Source organism: Amblyraja radiata, chromosome 3 (assembly GCF_010909765.2).
Source record: "Amblyraja radiata isolate CabotCenter1 chromosome 3, sAmbRad1.1.pri, whole genome shotgun sequence".
Classification (NCBI taxonomy): Eukaryota; Metazoa; Chordata; class Chondrichthyes; order Rajiformes; family Rajidae; genus Amblyraja; species Amblyraja radiata.
The window spans coordinates 2,487,485-2,509,688 of NC_045958.1; the positions used below are offsets into that span (position 1 = coordinate 2,487,485).

The 22,204-nt window shown below is 44.2% G+C and overlaps 1 protein-coding gene across 1 annotated transcript in view; it reads left to right on the forward strand.

The window, feature by feature from the left end:
• Positions 1–22,204, forward strand: part of LOC116970737 (versican core protein-like) — a 153,303-nt gene that overhangs the window by 7,744 nt on the left and 123,355 nt on the right. Inside the window, exon 2 of the mRNA XM_033017213.1 lies at positions 16,375–16,450. Coding sequence (XP_032873104.1) covers positions 16,381–16,450 — 70 coding nt within the window. The 5' untranslated portion in view covers positions 16,375–16,380. The remainder of the gene's footprint in view (positions 1–16,374; positions 16,451–22,204) is intronic.

The following is a 22,204-nucleotide window of genomic DNA, read 5'->3' on the forward strand; positions in this document are numbered from 1 at the left end:
TTGCAGTTGTGAACTTCAAGTGAGAGCGTGAAGCATATTAAAGGCCGTATGCATTGAAAATGTAGCTTGCCATAAAGCCCACTCAATCGCGTAATGCAAACTTCACGTGCATCATTCTATAAACAGTGAGGGTGACTTTAGTTCAGCTTGGCCAAGACACGCTCATTCTGTTTATAATTTATATGTATTTTACTTATCTCTCAAGATCAAATCAGGACACAAACTTTCCTGCTCTGGGGCCGTTGGCCTTGAACTGAAGTGATAGCATTTAATTCCTCCTATGATTATTATTGCAAAGGAGACAAGAATAACAAGAACCGACTGTCTATGCTGTGGTTCACGCTAACAGAATTTAACGACATTCTACTCATTTAGTGCCAAAGTATATTGAAATATGTAAAGTATACATGACTGATTTAAAGCTATCAGTTGGACACGTTGGTCAGTGCGGGTGAGTTGGGCCGAAGGGCCTGGTGCTGGGCGGTGTGATTCTGTGACTTGAATGAAGTTTAGGATAATTGATATTGCAATCACTTGATTTTCTGCAGAAGGTCCATGTGGAATATTCCTTTCAAACATGCCAAACCTTTACTCCAATGTTCCAATTACTCATATGTTATATGCCACATATGTTTCCTTCTTGTGCTCTTAGTGTGATTTTGATGTTTATATTCTCCCAACACAAAGTTGTCAACTTAGTTCTCAGGTGTGTATTTAACTTATCACCATTAAGCCCATCCTACTGCAAGACCACACATGTCCTATCTGAAATAATAGAAACTGTGCAAATGCAGTTTAGTTTAGCTTAGTTTAGAGATACAGCATGGATACTGACCCTTTGGTCCACTAAGTCCAGGCCGACCAGCGATCCCCGCAAACTAATGCTATCCTACACACGCACACACACACACACACACACACACACACGCACACACACGCACACACACACACGCACACACACACACATACACACACGCGCACACACACGCACACACACGCGCACGCACACACACACACACACACACACGCACACACACACACACGCACACACACACACACACACACACACACACACACACACACACACACACACACACACACACACACACACACACACACACACACACACAAGGGACAATTTACAATTTTACCAAGCCCATTAACTTACAAACATGTAGGTCTTTGGAGTGTGGGAGGAAAATAGTGGACCCGGAGGAAACCCACGCAGGTCATGGGGAGAACGTGAAAACTCCATACAGGCAGCACCTATAGTCCAGATTGAATCCTGGTCTTTGGCGCTGTAAGGCAGCAACTCTACCGCTGTGCCACCGTGCCGCCTAATAAGAGATTTAAGAAGGTACACAAAAATGCTGGAGGAACTCAGCGGGTGCAGCAGCATCTATGGAGCGAAGGAAATAGGCGACGTTTCGGGCCGAAACCCTTCTTCAGACTGATGGGGGGTGGGGGGGGGGAGAAGGAAGAAAAAAGGGAGGAGGAGGAGCCCGAGGGCGGGGGGGGTGGGAGGAAACAGCTCGAGGGTTAAGGAAGGGGAGGAGACAGCAAGGGCTAACAAAACTGGGAGAATTCAACGTTCATGCCATCCGGACGCAAGCAACCCAGGCGGAATATAAGGTGCTGTTCCTCCAATTTCCGGTGTTGCTCACTCTGGCAATGGAGGAGACCCAGGACAGAGAGGTCGGATTGGGAATGGGAGGGGGAGTTGAAGTGCTGAGCCACCGGGAGTTCAGGTTGGTTATTGCGGACTGAGCGGAGGTGTTCGGCTAAACGATCGCCCAACCTCCGCTTAGTCTCCCCGATGTAAATCAGCTGACATCTGGAGCAGCGGATGCAGTAGATGAGGTTGGAGGAGATACAGGTGAACCTTTGTCGCACCTGGAACGACTGCTTGGGTCCTTGAATGGAGTCGAGGGGGGAGATGAAGGGACAGGTGTTGCATTTCTTGCGGTTGCAACGGAAAGTGCCCGGGGAGGGGGTGGTGCGGGAGGGAAGGGAAGGGAAGAATTGACAAGGGAGTTGCGGAGGGAGCGGTCTTTGCGGAAGGCAGACATAGGGGGAGATGGGAAGATGTGGCGAGTGGTGGGGTCACGTTGGAGGTGGCGGAAATGGCGGAGGATTATTTGTTGTATTTGCCCGCTGGTGGGGTGAAAGGTGAGGACTAGGGCGACTCTGCCTTTGTTGCGAGTGCGGGGATGGGGAGAGAGCAGTGTTGCGGGGTATGGATGAGACCCTGGTGCGAGCCTCATCTATGGTGGAGGAGGGGAATCCCCGTTCCCTGAAGAACGAGGACATTTCCGATGCCCTGGTGTGGAACGTCTCATCCTGGGAACAGATGCGGCGTAAGCGGAGGAATTGGGAGTAGGGGATGGAGTCTTTACAGGGGGCAGGGTAGGAAGTCGTGTAGTCCAGATAGCCATGTGAGTCAGTTGGTTTGTAGTGTATGTCGGTCAGAAGTCTGTCCCCTGCGATGGAGATGATGAGGTCAAGGAATGGTAGGGAAGTGTCGGAAATGGTCCAGGTGTATTGGAGTGCCGGATGGAAGTTGGTGGTGAAGTGGATGAAGTCAGTCAGTTGTGTGTGGGTGCAGGAGGTGGCCCCAAAGCAGTCGTCAATGTAACGGAGGTAGAGGTCGGGGATGGGGCCCTGGTACGTCTCGAACAAGGATTGTTCAACGTACCCGATAAAGAGGCAGGCGTAGCTGGGGCCCATGCGTGTGCCCATAGCTACGCCTTGTGTTTGGAGGAAATGGGAGGAGTCAAACGTAAAGTTGTTGAGGGTGAGGACCAACTCCGCTAGGCGGAGGAGAGTGTCAGTAGCTGGGTATAGGTTGCTTCTCTGGTCGAGGAAGAACCGGAGGGCTTTGAGGCCATCCTCAAAAGAGATTTAAGAATCCTTGGATAGAAAGCACTAAATGGTAGTGCACAGCTGCCGGAAGAAATCAAATGGAATGCTGCTATTTATCACATGAGATTTGGAATAAATAAAGAAAGGACTCGTAGTTCAATCCCTTCTGAATTGTCATGATGAACATCATAGAGGGCATCCCTCAGAAAGATATATTGGCTTTAAGATGTGGGCTTTGGCTGTTGAGCATATAAGTGTCTCGGCTTAAAGAGTTAAAGTGACAAAAGAAAGATTGACTTAACCTGATTGTGTTATATTGTCTTTAGAAGAATGAAGAGTGATCCATAGGAGGGGTAACATAAATTTTCCTGATTAACTGAAGATTAACTAGCTTCTCTGCTGAAAATTAGAACAGGGCCACTTCTTATTGCAATCAGGGGACATTTTTCTCTGTACAAATAATGATCGTATTCTGGTCCTTTCTCTTGAGAACAGTAAAAATATAATGAGGTTGATATATTTTTGTTAGATGAGGGTACCTATCATATACTTTTTTTTTTTAAATAGGTATTTTAAAAATGGAGCTTGATTGGTTCCTGATTAGTAAGGGCATCAAAGGTTACAGGAAGAAGGCAGGTGAATGGTGTTGAGAGGGAAACATAGATTGGTTATGATTGAATGGTGGAGCAGCCTCGATGGGCCAAATGGCCTAATTCTGCTCCTATGTCTTATGGTCTAATGGATCATGAGCTAGTCGTGTGTTTATTGCGTTTTAGTACAATTGAATGGACTGCCAGACCAGTTTGTAATGTAATTAATTGTGCACCCCATAGCTCTGGGTCCTGAGTCACGTGTACCTCTATTAGAAAAGTTCTACAGCTTTATTGAATACAGGAGTCAGGAATCACAATGCATAGTGATGGACCCATCAACTGTGGACACAGATACAGATAACTTGAAGAGTTGGAAACTATTGGATTTCCCTTGTCCTAAGGCAAACATTACTATTTCATCTTTGAAATGAATGCCTCAACACGGTTGAAGGACACAGTGGTGCAGCGGTAGAGTTGCTGCCTTACAGCGCCAGAGACCCGGGTTCGATCCTGACTATGGGTGCTTGTCTGTATGGGGTTTATACGTTCTCCCCGTGACCTGCGTGGGTTTTCTCTGGGATCTCCGGTTTCCTCCCACACTCCAAAGATGTACAGGTTTGTAGGTTAATTGGTTTGGTATAAATGTAAATTGTCCCTAGTGGGTGTAGGGCAGTGTTAATGTGCGGGGATCGCTGGTCGGTACGGACTCGGTGGGCCAAAGGGCCTGTTTCCACGCTATATCTCTAAACTAAACCAAACGTCAACCTTAATTCCAATCTGGTAGCACTCATGGGATAACATTATTGTGCTTATTGGCAAAACAAAATTCATTGAACAAATCAGATATTTCATTTCCTCTTCCTTTCAATTATGAGAGATATAACATCGCACATAGTTCCTTTGAACCACAACAGGGACAAGCGATCTCAACCACAACGTGAGGTCGAGAAGCATAGGGAGACAAGGAATTACAGATGTTGGAGTACAAAATAATACACAAAATGCTGGAGTAACGGAGTACTGATTGTGGATGATCAGCCGTGATCACATTGAATGGCGGTGCTGGCTCGAAGAGCCTAGTGGCCTACTCCTGCACCTATTGTCTATCCATGTTTTCCAGAGATCCTGCCTGACCCACCGAGTTACTCCAGCATTTTGTGTCTTTTTTTGCATGCCAGCATCTGCAATTCCTTTTATCCCTATGCTTCTTCAAGCTCACTCTGTGGTTTGAGATCTCTTATCCCTGCTGTGGTTCAAAGGAACTGTGTGTGAATGCTATTTCTCTCATAATCTACTCCTTCACTAGGGATGGTACACAAAATTGCTGGGGGAACTCAGCGGGTGCAGCAGCATCTATGGAGCGAAGGAAATAGGCGACGTTTCGGGCCGAAACCCTTCTTCAGACTAGGGATGATGCCTCAGTGGGTTCAAAGGTGGAAACATCCCATGGAATGGATGGGGTTTATCCACCTTTAAATCTAGGAGGCAAAGGAAGAGATTAACGGTTGCTCTATCCTCTACAACATTCACCTGCCTTCTTCCAGAAGAATGGTCCAGACTTGAAATATCACCTATCCGTGTTCTGCAGAGATGCTGCCTGACCCACTGAGTTAAACCAGCACGGAGTATTTTTTTTGTGTGGAAGCTTGGGTTGTTCTTCTCACAGTATTGGAAGTTTGTAAGGAAAGGGCTATGAGTTCATGATGCCTTTAGATAAGGTAAATAACAACAAGCTGTTCCCATTGGATTTCGGGGCAAGGGAAAGGTGACAAATTTAGAAACATAGAAAATAGGTGCAGGAGTAGGCCATTCGGCCCTTCGAGCCTGCACCGCCATTCAATATGATCATGGCTGATCTTCCAACTCAGTATCCTGTACCTGCCTTCTCTCCATACCCCCTGATCCCTTTAGCCACAAGGGCCACATCTAACTCCCTCTTAAATATAGCCAATGAACTGGCCTCAACTACATTCTGTGGCAGAGAATTCCAGAGATTCACCACTCTCTGTGTAAAAAATGTTTTTCTCATCTTGGTACTAAAAGGTTTCCCCTTTATCCTTAAACTGTGACCCCTTGTTCTGGACTTCCCCAACATCGGGAACAATCATCCTGCATCTAGCCTGTCCAACCCCTTAAGAATTTTGTAAGTTTCTATAAGATCCCCCCTCAATCTTCTAAATTCTAGCGAGTACAAGCCGAGTCTATCCAGTCTTTCTTCATATGAAATTCCTGACATCCCAGGAATCAGTCTGGTGAACCTTCTCTGTACTCCCTCTATGGCAAGAATGTCTTTCCTCAGATTAGGAGACCAAAACTGTACGCAATACTCCAGGTGTGGTCTCACCAAGACCCTGTACAACTGCATTAGAACCTCCCTGCTCCTATAGTGATGGGTAGATGCGACATATATATAGGATATGTGAAAACCCCTTGTTATGCAGTAAGTTGTAGTGAGCTCTGCTATCATTCTGTAAAGGTGCTGAAAACATGGAGGGCTTTCTAAAGGGGACATGGTGGGATTAGAAGGAAAAACAAATCTCAGGGTTATGGGGAAAGAAGGTTGGGGTGGGGAGAGTAGAACAGGGTGGAGTGGAATGCTGAAATGTGGGCTGGATTTGGCCTCTGACAATGGTGTGGTGACTCAATAATTCAATGACTCTGTCCAGAATAGGCTAGTTGACAACTGGAGCTTGCCACGTGGAGATTTTGGATGTAAAATCAGTCTCCAGAACGGGAAAGAGAACTTTCCTTGATGTTGCGCTTTGTCATTTTGACAAACCAACTCAAAAGTATTTCATGCAATCAATTTACTGCAGTGAACTCTGCGATCCTGATTCAATCACAGTATACTTGGTATTTTCTGTCGTTTCAAGTTTTCCACAATGGCAAAGTGTCTCGTTCAACATTTTCCAGAGAATATAAAGCGAATCTTGGCTTTGGCAATTCTATGCGTTCCCCTATTTCTTTTTCCATTCCCATAGCCTCGTTGCCTTTTCAGCTCTCCAGCTGAGATGTTAACTGGAGACTTGTCAATGCCGTGTGCCAGACTGTTGTAAGGCCAGCCCACAGCACTACCCTGCTGAGGCCCAGCCTTTAAACATTGGAAACCCTGTGTGTCAACAGCCATTAACGTGCTATTAAAGCAACAGTAGGTTGCTGCATTTATTGCAGTTATTATTCATTACAGTTATAGATGTTACTGGCAATTTCCCTGCAGCAAATATGGTGATGAAATATAATAACAAAACCCCCCAAAAAACTAATTTTGATTGTGTTATTTGAATTTGGAATGTCTATCCTAATATGCCCTTATAATAAATAGGATGTTCTAATTATCATTCACATTCTACAGATCATTTGACTAAAAAAAAATGTTATTGCTCTTCCATACTCGGCAAAATCCCGGTTGCTATGGTGTTGCAAATATCTCATTACATCTTAGCAGGACTTCAAATTACTGCCTCTGCTTTATTCACTGGATCACCACATGCTTTGTTTCCCTGTCGATGAACTGAGGGTTTTTGATAAATCACAACTGGTCTGACATTAATGTTCTTCCTTCCTTTAGTTTAGCTGAAAGATACAGCAAATGAACAGGCCCTTCGACTCACCAAGTCCACGCCGACCATCGACCATCCGTTCACACCCGCTCTGTAATCCCACTGTTGCATCCACTCCCTACACACTAGGGGTCATTTACAGGGACCCGTTAACCTACAAACCTGCACTTCCTTGGGATGTGGGAGGAAACCGGAGGATCCGGAGGAAACCCACGCCGTCACAGGGAGAACATGCAAACTCCACGTAGACAGCACTGGAGGTCAGGGTTGAACCCTGGGTCTCTGTTGCTGGGAGGCTCTGCCATTGTGTCGCCCATTTGCAGCACAGTTGATGCTTTCAACATCTGAATTCTTCCTTTAAACTGATAGCAATATAGTGTCTCGCAAATATTAAGACCAAGATATATGAGATGATGTGGTTTCTTACAATGTGATGGAACTGTAGTGTAGTGGCATAACGTGTGGAGTCACTGTGCTAGTGTCCTAGGTTTAACCTGACTCTGGGCACAGTCTGTGTGTAGTGTCCACTATCTTCCAGTGACTACATGGGTTTCTGCTGCCTGCTCCGGTTTCCTCCCACACCGCAAAGAGGTGAATTGGCCACCATCATCTCCTTCACTAAGGATGATGCCTCAGTGGGTTCAAAGGTGGAAAAATCCCAAGGAATGGCTGGAGTTTATCCACCTTTAAACTAGAGGCAAAGGAAGAGGTTACCAGTTGCTCTATCTGAAAATGTCAAATCGTTGATGGCTAAAAGGTAGCAGATGACTGGAGGACAATAATTGCGACCCTTCTCCCCCCCAGTAACACAATTTCAGATCAGCTTAAACCTCATTATCATTTCTCACTTTTTTCAACTGTCCAATCTCTTGTCATGAGATTATTAATACCTGAAGGGAGTTGGCGGTGAGGTAACACGATTTGTTTCTCCTTGTTTAAGAATATAAAAGGTAGAACATAGAACAGTGCAGCATAAAACCAAGCCTCTTCAGCCCATAATGTCTGTGTACAACATGACACAATGACCAACTCTTATCTGTCTGCCCTTAATCCATAACCATCCGTTCCTGCATATGGCTGTCCAAAAGTCACACACGTTTTCTATCCAGAAGCCTATTTTAGTACATTTAACTTTTCTGCTTTATGTAATTTAAGAAATCTCAAATAACATTTTACTGGTCTCCGAAATATGTATGCACTGCCAGTGATGGTAAAATATTGTGATGGGACCGATCTTCCACTGCCCTGAGACTGGGTAAACATAGAAACATAGAAAATACGTGCAGGAGTAGGCCATTCGGCCCTTCGAGCCGGCACTCAATTCAATATGATCATGGCTGAACATCCAACTCAGTATCCTGTAACTGCCTTCTCTCCATACCCCCTAATCCCTTTAGCCACAAGGGCCACATCTAACTCCCTCTTAAATATAGCCAATGAACTGGCCTCAACTACCTTCTGTGGCAGAGAATTCTACAGATTCGCCACTCTCTGTGTGAAAAATGTTTTTCTCATCTCGGTCCTAAAAGATTTCCCCTTTATCCTTAAACTGTGACCCCTTGTTCTGGACTTCCCCAACATCGGGAACAATCTTCCTGCATCTAGCCTGTCCAATCCCTTAAGAATTTTGTAAGTTTCTATAAGATCCCCCCTCAATCTTCCAAATTCTAGCGAGTACAAGCCGAGTCTATCCAGTCTTTCTTCATATGAAAGTCCTGACATCCCAGGAATCAGTCTGGTGAACCTTCTCTGTACTCCCTCTATGGGTATCACGTGCCCTTGGACCATATTGTTTCAGTAAGGTCCCAGGCGCACTATTAGTTTTGTTTTGTTTAGTTTAGAGATTTAGTTTAATTTACTTTAGAGATACAGTTTGGAAATAGGCCCTTTGGCCCTCCGAGTCCTCGCTGACTAGCAATCATCGTGTACACTAACACTATCCTTACACACGAGGGACAAGTGTACACTTTTTTTCAAAGCCAAATGGACCGACAAACCTGTACATCTTTGGAGTCTGGGAGGAAACTGGAGCACCCTGGGAATACCCACGTAGTCACAGGGAGAGCGTACAAACGCCATACCGATAGCACCCGTAGTCGGGATCGAACCCGGGTCTCTGGCGTTGTAAGGCAGCAACTCCACCGCTGAGCCATTGTGCCACCCCAATGGCTTGGACCCAGGTGAACTATTTTGACAGTACAGAGACTCTCTTAATAGCAAACTGGTTGTCTGTACTTCACACCTGGCAAAGCCCTCAGCTGTCTGTAAAATTAGATATTTGTCATCTGAACCAGCACGAGGTGTTGTTCTATGAGAGGGAAAAACGTAAACAGAGACAATATATAACAGGACTCTTGTGGATCTTGGGGTGCAAGTCCATAGTTGCCTGAAAGTGGCAACACAAGTAAGCAGGGTGGCAAATAAGGCACATGGCATGCTTGCCTTCATCAGTCAGGGTGTTGAATATAAAATGTAATAGGTAGGACCTGCTGATGCTGGCTTATACCAAAAATAGACACGGAGTGCTGGAATAACTCAGAGTCGGGCAAAATTTCAGGTGAAAAAGGAGGTAACGTTTCGAGTCAGGACCCTTCTTCAGACCCTGAGTTTTAAGAAAGGTCCTGACCTGAAACATCACCTATGTTGTTTCTCCTGAGATGCTGCCTGACTTGTTGAGTTACTCCGGCACTTTGTGTCTATCATTGAATATAAAAGTAGGGAAGTGCTGTTACATCCATATATAAATAACCCAGCCACATTTCTGCTGTTGTATGCTCGTCTGGTCGGCGCATTACAGGAAGTATGTGGAAGCTTTGGAGCGGGTACAGAGAGGTTCACCAGTATTTTGAATGGATCGGACAGTATTGGATACAAGGAGAGTTTGGACAAATGTGAATAGTTTTCTCTGTAGTGTAAGAGGGTGAGGAACGAACCTGATGAAAGGCACAGAGAGAGTGGACGGCGTTGTTTTCCCTGGAAGGAAACGTTAATTACCAAATGGCTTGGCTTTTGGTGTGAGAAATGTGATGGCAATTTTCAATGCATGTGTTTTCCACAGAGAGTGGTATGTGCCCCCATGGTGATGGTAGAATTGAATTTAATTGAATAATTTATTGTCAGATGTGACAAGTCATAGTGAAATTCTTAGCTTGCGTACCCAAGGTATACAAATAGTCGCCCATAAAGGGCAATTACAAAGTACCCATGCGCCAGATCCCCCTTTGTCCCCCACCCCTCCCCCTCCCTCCCGGCAGTTCCCCCCACACCGGGTCCTCCTTTATTCCTTCCCTCGGCAGCGGTGTCCTCACTCCACGTGTCTGTCCTCATCCGTCGATCGGTCGGTGCCATCGTTTCAATGAGGCTGGTGTCAGTTTCTCACAAATCAGATTGAGTTTTTTGAAGACGTGGCCAAAAAGGTCAAAGAGGGCAGAGCTGTAGCTGTTGTATATATGGACTCCAGTAAAGCATTCGACAAGGTTCCTCATGGTCGGCTGCTCTGGAAGGTTAGATCGCAGGGGATCCAAGGAGAATTAGCTGAATGGATGGAAAATTGGCTTCAGGGAAGCAGAGGATGATGGTAGAAGGTTGCTTCTCAGACTGGAGGCCTGTAATGAGTGGTGTGCCTCAGGGTTCGGTGCTGTTTGTCATCTATATCAATGATTTGGATGAGAACATACACGGTGAGTTTAGCAAGTTTGCAGATGATACCAAAGTAGGTGATTTTGCAGATAGTGGAGATGGTTGTGAAAAATTGCAAACGTATCTGGATCAAGTGACCAGGTGGGCTGAGGAATGGTTGATGGGATTTAATGCAGAAAAATGTGAGATGATGCATTTTGAGAAGATGGGCAGGACCCACACAGTGAATGGTAGGACTATGGGTAGTGTTGTAGAGCAGATGGATCTAGGAATGCAGTTGCATAATTCCCTGAAGGTGGAGTCACAGGTAGATTGGGTGGTCAAAATGGGTTTTGGGCACATTGGCCTTCATCAGCCAGAGTACTGAGTATAGAAGTTGGGAGATCATGTTGCAGTTGCATAAGACGTTGGTGAGGCCGCATTTAGTGTATTATGTTAAGTTCTGGGCACCGTGTTATAGGAAAGAAATTGTCAAGCTGGAAAGGGCACAGAGAAGATTTACGAGGATGTTGCCAGGACTAGAGGGTTTGGGTTTGAGCAGGGTGGGTCTCTATTCCTTGGAGTGCAGGAGGATGAGGGGTGATCTTGTAGTGGTGTATAAGATCTTGAGAGGAATAGACGTCTCTTGCCCAGAGCAGGGGAATCAAGAACCATAGGTTTAAGGTGAAGTGGGAAAGATTTAATAGGAATTTGAAGGGTGAATTTTTTTACACAAAGGATGGTGGGTGTATGGAATGAGCTCCAGAGGAGGTAGTTGAGGCAGGGACTATTGCAACATTTTAAAAAACAATTAAACAGGTACATGGATAGGACAGGTTTTGGAAGGATATGGGCCAAACGCAGGCAGGTGTGACTAGTGTCAATGGGATATGTTGGTCGGTGTGAGCAAGTTGGGTCGTAGTGCCTGTTTCCATGCTGTATGATTCTCTGGTACTCTTATGTCAGATTACAGTGTATAGAAACATAGAAAATAGGTGGAATAGGCCATTCGGCCCTTCGAGCCTGCACCGCCATTCAATATGATCATGGCTGATCATCCAACTCAGTATCCCGTACCTGCCTTCTCTCCATACCCCCTGATCCCTTTAGCCACAAGGGCCACATCTAACTCCCTCTTAAATATAGCCAATGAACTGGCCTCAACTACATTCTGTGGCAGAGAATTCCAGAGATTCACCACTCTCTGTGTGAAAAATGTTTTCCTCATCTCAGTCCTAAAAGATTTCCCCTTTATCCTTAAACTGTGACCCCTTGTTCTGGACTTCCCCAACATCGGGAACAATCTTCCTGCATCTAGCCTGTCCAACCCCTTAAGAATTTTGTAAGTTTCTATAAGATCCCCCCTCAATCTTCTAAATTCTAGCGAGTACAAGCTGAGTCTATCCAGTCTTTCTTCATATGGAAGTCAATATAATTTATAGTGTGTTGCTCCTTTTATTCCTATTACCAACCCAGAACTGAAAATGTATTGTTTCTTTCATCTATATCGGCGCTCTGCTTTTCCTGTATCCCAGAGGAATGATATCCTTTTTCCCTGTCACCTTTTGCCCTTCTTAGATCCTTCTATACTCTTTAAAAAGTAAAGACAACCACTTACATTTACGTTGATCTATTGCTGACCTCCTAATGCCTCAAACTAGAGCAGGTCCAGTTGAACTGCAGCGAATGTAATGTAGATTCCTGCACACAGCAAGGTTGGTCATGAGCTGAAGCTTTGTTTTGGTGAGAGTTGAAGGATAAGTAAACCTTGAGCAAAAAGTTGAGGAAGTAAACCTGTTCTGCTTTGAATTAGTCATGCCAGATTTTTCATGCATGTAGGTAAGAAAGGAGTCTGGACTTTTGGTTTATCATTTTAGTTTAGTTTATAGATTATTGATACAGCGTGGAAACAGGGCCTTAGGCCCACCGAGTCCACACCGACCATCAATGCACGTTAACACTATCCTAACGCTATCCTGCAGCACTAGGGACGATTTACAATGTTACCAAGCCAATTAACCTACAAACCTGTACATCTTTGGAGTGTGGGAGGAAACTGAAGTTCCTGGAGAAAGCCCAAGTTGGTCATAGGGAGAACGTACAAACTCCATGCAGACAGCACCCATAGTCAGGATCGAACCAAGGTCTCTGGTGCTGTAAGGCAGCAACTCTGCCACTGCGCCACTATGCCGCCCTTATTTAATCCGTTGTGCACCTCACTGGAGCGCCAGCATGCAGGTTCGATCCTGACCTCGTGAGGAGATTACACATTCTCCCTGTGACCACGTGGGTTTCCTCCGGGTGATCCGGTTTCCTCCCACATCCCAAAGATGTGTGGGTTTGTAGGTTAATGGGCCTCTGGGAATTGCGGAGTGGATTAGAAGAGATGAAATCGAGCTGGTGTGGACGGGTGATGGGTGGTCAGTGTGGACTCCATGGGCTGAAGGGCCTGACTCCAAATGTATTACTTCAACTGTGGTTTTGGAACTTGCAGCTGGATGGCCAAGTCCGAATTTGTAAAGAACCTTGAGAAATGTTGCCACATCAAAGTCAATAATAACTTCAAGTCTTATTACGAGACCAAACAACCCTGTGACTTATGGGCCTGTCCCACGATCATGCGTCGAGCGCGACCAAACCGGAAGCGGGGGCCGCGCGGAGGTAGAGTGAATGACGTGAAGTTCGAGCGAAGTTCGCGGGAAGTTCACGCGTGACGTACGGCATTGAGACGCAGCGCACGCCCGTCGAGGCGGTGTGTACGGCGTCGAGGCGGCTGCGGACCGGCAGACCGTTGCCGCGCAGAATTTTTGAACCGTCGGTTTTTCGGAGCCCCGCGCAATGTCGGGACCAGCTCTGCACAACTCCATACGGCTCGGCGATCGAAGTGGGACCGGCCCCGCGAGGCCGTACGGTTCAAGCGACCACGTTAGGTCGCGCTTGCCGCATGCAGTCGCATGCTCGTGGGACAGGCCCTTCTGTCTGTCTGTCCTTGAACATGTGGTTCCTGAGGTTTATCGGACGACTACAGCATGATTCATAGCCATTCCTTCCACCGTTAGGGTGATATGATTGCTTTATTTGTTTTATTCAATGGCCAACAGTTAATGGTTTTATTATATTTAAGGGTGTCAAAGAATATGGGGAGAAGGTGGGAGAATGGGATTGAGAGGGGAAAATAGATTAGCCATGATTGAATAGACTCAATGGGTTGAATGGTTTATTTCTGCTCTTACATCTTATGGTCTTATTTATATGAGTAGAGAAATGTTTCTGTCAATGGATGCTACTGACCAAAGCTCTCCGTTAAAATCTGTAGGAAAGAGCTGGTGTACTTCGAAGGTAGACCCAAAGAAGGTAACTCAGCTGGACAGGCAACATCTCTAGAGAGAAGGAATGGGTGACGTTTTGGGCTTATCCCGCTGAGTTACTCCAGGATTTTGTGTCTGTCTTCGGTGTAAACTAGTATCTGCAGTTCTTTCCTACACATTTTGTCTGTTCCGCTGCAAAATCTCCTCAAGGTATGTCTAGTTTGAAGAAGTTCTACTGCTCTCTCCAACGTGAGAAGGGTCTTGACCTGATACGTCATCCATTCCTTCTCTCCAGACGCTGCCTGTCCCACTGAGTAACTCCAGCATTTTGTGTCTATCTTTGTTAGAATTGTTGGGCCAAGAATTTGATGCAGGTACATTAACAATATTTAAAAGATATTTGTACAGGTGAATGAATAGAAAAAGTTTTGAGGGATATGGGGCAAACACTGGCAACTGGGAGTAGCTTAGATGGGGCACTTTGGTTAGCATGGACAAGATGGGCCAAAGGGCCACTTTCCGTGCTGTAGTACTCTATGAGTAAATCTCTACTCTTTTTCGATATTGTGCTAAATACAATTCTTGTTTCTTGGTCCTCCAAAATATTCCAAATGGAATTTAAACTGGAGGTGGTACCTCATGGTGGTACCCCATCTCCCCCCTCCCCCACACCTCTCTCTCCCCCACCCCTCTCTCTCCCCCTCTCCATCTCCCTCCCCCTCTCCATCTCCCTCTCCTCACCCCTCTCCCTCTCCTCCCCCTCCTCCTCCCCCACCCCCATCCCTCTCTCCCCCAGTTAGTTCAATCTTCATTGGGTTCAATCTCTGTTTATGCTGTTTGGTTAATTTGGAAATTAAAACGGAACTATTTCCACAGAATACAAGGAATGTTTCCATCCAATATTGTGCGTGTGCTGGTTGCGTTGTGAACAACTAGATCAAGCATAAAAGGCTGAACCAGAAGATCAAACTTTTCAGTTGCATTTTACAATCTTTATTGCAGTAGGAATAGGCACATATTGTTGAACAATAACACACACAAGTATATTTTAATGCAGTTGTTCTGCAAGATTTTTATAGAAAGCGTGAATATTAACAAATGATATAGCATATGGTTTGTGACCACCACTTTATTCCCTCAGATCCGTCTGGTAATTATGTCACACTTACGTAATTAGGTATCGCACACTGGAAACTTGTAATTGTCTTTAGTCATTCAACTTTCAGTATACAAGTCAATTTGACTAAATTAGAAACTAGCAGAAATATACCTCCTGCATTGGCCCACACAGGAGGAAGAACTGATTGCTGTTAATTCTAGTAAAATTAATTTTCTGTTTCCTATTCCAGTGCATTCAATCAATTTCTGTACGATTCTAATTTATCTTACACTTTATAGTTCAGCTACATGCCTTCACTGATAAACTAGTGTTAAGCTTGCCTTCATAAACACGAATGCACACTCCTTAAAATCCCTTTCTTCCCAGAAAATAATCAAGCAGCAGGTTCAGAATGGGGATGAGGAGGAATTTATTTTGTGAGAGGGTGGCGAATCTGTGCAATTCATTGCCACAGCCAGATGTGGAGGCCAAGTCATTGGGTATTTGTAAAGTGGATAATGATAGGTTCTTGTTTAGTAGAGAACTGCAGATGCTGGTTTAAATCGAAGGTAGACACAAAATGCTGGAGTAACTCAGCGGGACAGGCAGCGTCTCTGGAGAGAAGGAATGGGTGACGTTTCGGGTTGAGACCCTTCTTCAGACTTGGAAGGTTCTTGATTAGTAATGGCGTCAAAAGATTCTACGGGAGAATGGAATTGAGAGGAAAAAATATCTCAGCCAGGATCGAATAGCGGTGCAGACTCGATGGGCTGAATGACCAAATTCTTCTGGTCTGATGTTCTTACAGTTTTCAATTGGATGATTTGTAAAAAATATTTAACATCATCTAATTATCAACATTAGAATTAATCTGGTATTCAGTACATAGATACATAGCCGATAGGTTCAGGAGTAGACCATTCAGCTCTTCGAGCCAGCACTGCCATTAAATGTGATCATGGTTGATCATCCACAATCAGAACCATGTTCCTGCCTTCTCCCCATACATATCCCTTGATTCCGCTAGCCCTAAGAGCTCCATCTAACTCTCTTTTGAATGCATCCAGTGAATCGGCCTCCACTGCCTTCTGAGGCAGAGAATTCTACAAATTCAAAACTCTCTGTGTGAAAAAGTTTTTCCTCATCTCAGTTTTAAATGGCCAACCCCTTATTCTTAAACTGTGGCCCCTGGTTCTGGACTCCCCCAACATCGGGAGCACGTTCCCTGCATCTAGCGTATCCATTCCCTTTATATAGTAATCTGCTATACTAATATATCTATGGTGGTGAAGCAGCTGTTTTAATAGATAATGTGTTTTTATTTCTTTCTATAGGTCAAAATGATATTACATTTAATAGATATCCTGTGGATATGCACCTCGTTGATGTTAGCTTCATCGGTACACTCAAGTAAGTCTTCATTATCTTGGTCTTCTCTTTGTTGGTCTCATACTTCTGTACTTTGTGCATCAAATGAAAATGGATTGCTATGTAAATGTGCTGAACTTTTGGAAAGTAAATAGTTGTGCACTTGCAAAATTGCAGTAACTAATAATATATTTTGCCCTTTGCCACCTTTTCTTACATGAAAACAGTTGCAATGAACGTGATATCAATTTTTAAGCATCAAGGCATAGTATGTTTACAATGTGTGAAGTCTGATTGGGCTCCAGAATAAAATCATTGATGATCAAAATGTGACTAGTGAAGCTGGGACATTGTTGGCCGGTGTGGGCAAGTTGGGCCGAAGGGCCTGTTTCCACACTGTATCACTCTATGACTAAAAAACACTCAGTGCTCCCATTTCTTGTGGATGTTGACTAACACTGTTTTCTTGCCATCTTATGGATAGCCATTCCTCATCTGTGTCCTTATGTATAGAGTAGTGGCAAGCTTCACATGAAGAGCACCACCACCGAGTCCATCCTAACCTTCTACACATCCACCAATATCACTTTTCAACAGGCACTGGACATTGTAGTAGCCCATTTAAAAAAAAAGATGAAAACTGATCTATATTGCAATCAACCGTGGTTGTACTGAGATCTAATGAAAATAGATTGACTGGCTAATCATTAGAATCAGTCCTCTACAACAGAGCAATAAATTCAAGTCAAGTAACTTTTATTTATATAGCACATTTAAAAAACAACTCTTCTTGGTCAAAGTGCTTTACATTGGTGTAAGAATAGTATAACAAACAACAGAGGTTCATAGATTAAATACAAACATCACTACATACATATAGCCCTCCCTCTTGACGTCCTCTGAGCCCTCCCTCAGAGGACGTCAAGAAAGGCGTACCCCAACTTTATGCTTTTGTCACCCTGATATTTCTCATTTCAACAATTGTGCTTTTAAAGATAACTGTATCGTCATAGCAGCAATAGTTACAATTATACTATTTATTACGCTTCCTACGGATCAGTCCTTTTCGATGTTACTCATGGAAAATACAACCTTATAAAACCCCCCCAAAAAAATCCTTAACAAATATGTCAGTAGTACGCAGGGCAATCAAACAACAGAAACAGCTCTGTATTAAAACAGAAATGAACAAATCTCTGGAGGCCAATAACACATGAAAGTTGAGAAAAGTATGGAGCTGATTCAATCTATAAATCCAGACCCTCATTAGACCCTCCTTGTGTGGCTTTAAATAAAGTCATGATGACATTTCAATAATATTCGGCAGCAGGTTTATTTGGTCAGATTAGAAGCATAGCAATTATAATCATTTGAAAACTCAGGGCCAGGGGTGGAGCCATTTCATTAGTAATTGGCGGTTGAGTTTGTCGTGCACTCCCAGGCATCCAGAGCCAGTAGCAGGCATCGCTGAATAAACATGTAAAACTCTGCCCATTCATATTTGTAAAATGAATGGGGCTGGAGGAGAGGCTGGTGCTGATGGTGATGGGATGAGGCAGCTGCAGTCATCGCTACTATTGCAAAGGACTGGTCAGGCTACCTTCCTCCGATGTTAGTACAGTAAACCCTGGCAGCGACAGACCTCTATATAACGGATTCCGCTTACGGTCGACTGACCGATGCTCCTGTTGCACCGGCTCCACACTTCCGCCAGTTACCCGATGGCTTGGCATCACGCTGCGTGCTTCTGGTCACGGGTGTGGAGAGCGTGAGCAGTATGAAGGCGGCATGAGTACCGTGCGTGGGGCCGGGGGCTCTGTGGCTCCCCAGTCTGTAAATTCCGCATGGTTTAATCTGCCCCCCCCACACTACATTTCATCCCTCCCGGCTGCACACCCTTACTCGGTTATTGTGGACAATCGGCAATAACAGACACCATCTCCCCCACTCCCCCCAATGGTTCACTATTGCAAGGGTTTACTGCAATGTCATTGTCAGTGGAAATGATTGTAATTGGTACTGCTTCTGCAAATGGGGCATTAGTATTAGCAGGTTGGGTTGGTGGAGGGCCAATATGTCAGAGGCTTGGAGGGAATAATAGAAGTAAGGAGGGGCAAGCTTGAGAGGAAACAGAAAGTAAGCATGACATTTTAATGGTTAAAACCTCCGTCAGTGCTCATATTTTAAACTCAAAAGCCAAAGTAGCCTTTATCGTCATTCAGACCTTTCGGTCTGAACGAAATTGTGTTGCCTTGCAGTCGTACATATAATAAAAATAACAAAAACACACAATAAAACACAAATTTAACATCCACCACAGTGAGTTCACCAGGCATCTCCTCACTGTGATGAAAGGCAAAAGTCTTAAGGTCTCAAGGACCCTCAGTGAAAAATTGCATCTCAGTTACTTCTCTTTGCTGAATACATGAGCAAAGACTCCTCTCTGTAGGCAGGTAGCTATCTAATGTAGAAGATGGTCTTGAAATAGTTTGTGTAGCATTACTGGGGCCATTCCTAACCTTGGGTCCAAACATCCGAAGATCCGTATTCGCTAAGTCCATATGATATTTCCTGTTGCCTATCCCAAACACTTTTTGTTTCCTCAATACTGATTAAAATGCCTCTGCTTTTACAGATATTTTGTAAAATAATTAATGGATTAAGCATTAATTGATTATACCTAATATGGGTATATTTGCTACTCCATAATAAAAGCTAAACATATCGAAAATGTAAGGAATTATTCAAAAAACATAATTTTTGCCATATTATAAAATGAAGTTAGCAAATTCATTGCACTGTGATTAAATAATGTACATTTTTAGGGCTCCACCCCTCTGGTTTCCATTCAGTGCCAAAAAAAAACGTAATTCCTCTCAACCCCCATATATTGGAGCATTGGGAATAAGGGAGGAGAATGTACCGAGGCAGCTGCAGTTTAAACAGTTAAGCTGGAGATTTTGATTCAGTATTTCCAGGAATAGAGCAGGTGATGCTGGAAATGGCTGAAGCAATTAGGTGGGCTGTTGGTGGCAAGACTCACTAAAGTCTCGCACGCCCATTCCTGGCAAACACACCACGAAACAACATTTCATAAACTGAAAAGAGTGGACAAAATACATGTTGATGCATTATGTTCCCATGCATGAAATCCATTAAAGTGATCAATAGATATGTGAAAATTAATACAAAAACAGTAAATGTTGGAAATACTCAGCAGATAAGACCACATCTTGTGGAGGAGAGCTGATGGAGTCTCCAAACTGAAACTTTCTCATCTGAGTCAGACAGAGTGGAACTAGGGCCTTTGGCCCAACTTGCCCACACCGACCGAACAACATGCCCTATCTAACGGGTCCCACCTGTCTATACTTTGCCTATATCCCTCTAAAACCTTTGTTTAAGAAGGAACCGCAGATGCTGGAAAATCGAAGGTAGACAAAAATGCTGGAGAAACTCAGCGGGTGCAGCAGCATCTATGGAGTGAAGGAAATAAGCGACGTTTCAGGCCAAAACCCTTCTTCAGACTGATGATTGTAATTGGCACTGCTTAGTCTGAAGAAGGGTTTCGGCCCGAAACGTTGCCTATTTCCTTCGATCCATAGATGCTGCACCCGCTGAGTTTCTCCAGCACTTTTGTCTACCTTCCCTCTTAAAACCTATCCTGTCCTTTTACTGTTAAATGTTTTTTTTTAATTTGTGAAAGTACCTTCCTCAGCTACCTCCTCTTGTCTGCTTGTTCCATATACCTACCACCCTCCATGTGTAAAAATAACCTGCTTTTCATTCTTAGGTTCCTATTAATTCTTCCCCCCCCCTCATCTTAAAACCTATACCTTCTGGTTCTTGGTTCCTCTATTCTGGGTGAAAGACTATGCATTTACCCTCTCTATTCCTCTCATGATCTTATACACTACAAGATCACCTCTCGTCCTCCTGTGCTCCAAAGAATAAAGTCCTAATCTGCTCAACCTCTCCCTACAGCTCAGGCCCTTCAGTCCTGGCAACACCCTTGTAAATCCTCTCTGTACACTTTGCAGCTCATCCAACACAAGGGACCTGATCTCCTGAACATTTCCAGCTGGTTCTGTTTTAGTTTTAGATTTTGTTTATTGATTAACATTTCCCTGTAAAATGAAGGTGTATACTCCAAAGAATGAATGGGCTTGTAGTGAAAATCGCTAAATCGAAAATTTGAACATCAAATTTGTAGTGTTACAATTTGTAATTTAGTAATTGTGTCTCAAAGTCACAAGAGATGGGTACTGACAAAAGGCACGATCGTAACTTGTGGAGGGAGTTGGTCATGGCCGTGTGCGTGCACCTAGACTCAAGGAACAGAGCTATCTGAGACACAAGTTTCATTCCATTCCAAGATTTGCAGGTCACATTTTAAGCATACTGTACCTCAATTGTGGCTATAAGAGTACCTCCTCAACTCTACAAAGCTTCTGCAAATCACCAATAAGCATAAAACCCCTGCCAGGAAAAACATAAGACGAAAATTGGAAGACCAGATAACAGTTAGCACCAAGAAAAGGCAGAATGAGATTCCAAGCTGTGGGAAAGTTGCTGGTTTTGCTGTTTATGTTGTTTTATTACTGGAAGAAAATATGCGTTACAATTTTGGGTGAGGTGTAGAAGAGAAATGTAAAAATTAGTGAGGTGAGAACAAAGTTGGCCATGGACTTGTGATCTGCTTGTTGCTATGCTAAACATGGTGGTGGGAAGTAAACAAGAGAACGCTGGAATACTCAGCAGGACAGGAGGCATCTGTGGAATTGAGCTAACATTTCATATTCCACCAAAATTCTGATGACAGGCCGTAGATTTGAAACTTTAAAACTCATTTCCTGCCAAACTGGCTCCTTCCAGTATTCTCTGGTTCATTTCAGACCTTCAGCAACTGCAGTACTTTGCCCATGGAAAATATCAGTAGTTCTCCTCCTAATCCTGCTTTCTCATCAACTCTGAGAAGCAGACCAGAATGCAATCCTAAAAGGAAAATGTCAAAACGCATGTAAGATTAATTAAATACCAAGTAAAGTTTTAAAATATACTAAAATAAACCTTGATAATGTTTCCAAAACCAAAATCAGCAAATAGTTGATCGACACAAAATGCTGGCGTAACTCAGTGGGTCAGGCAGCATCTCTGTGGAGAACGTGGACAGGTACAAAATGCTGGCGTAACTCAGTGGGTCAGGCAGCATCTCTGGAGAAAAGGAATAATGCCCCTGCCACAGAAGGTAGTGGAGGCCAGTTCATTGGCTATATTTAAGAGGGAGTTAGATGTGGCCCTTGTGGCTAAAGGGATCAGGGGGTATGGAGAGAAGGCAGGTACAGGATACTGAGTTGGATGATCAGCCATGATCATATTGAATGGTGGTGCAGGCTCGAAGGGCCGAATGGCCTACTCCTGCACCTATTTTCTATGTTTCTATGTTTCTATGGCCCACTTAGGAAACCTCTGGAGACTTTGCGCCCCACCCAAGGTTTCCGTGCGGTTCCCGTAGGTTTTTGTCAGTCTCCCTAATGGTCGAGAGTGGTTTCCGCTTCTTCTATGTTCTGCCGATTATTTCAAAAAATTCTAAACCGGCCGCGACTAAAAATAGGTTGCCGTTTTAAAAACCGGTAATTTTTCAGTGGAAGCCGGTTGCGATGCTAGTTGAAGGTTGAAGCTAGTCGAGACCCTTCTTCAGACAGAGTCACGGGGAAGGGAAACGAGGGATATATATGGTGGGATCTGTTTGTTAAAGGAATGGTTTTATAAACTCAACTAGTTGTGGATGTGTTC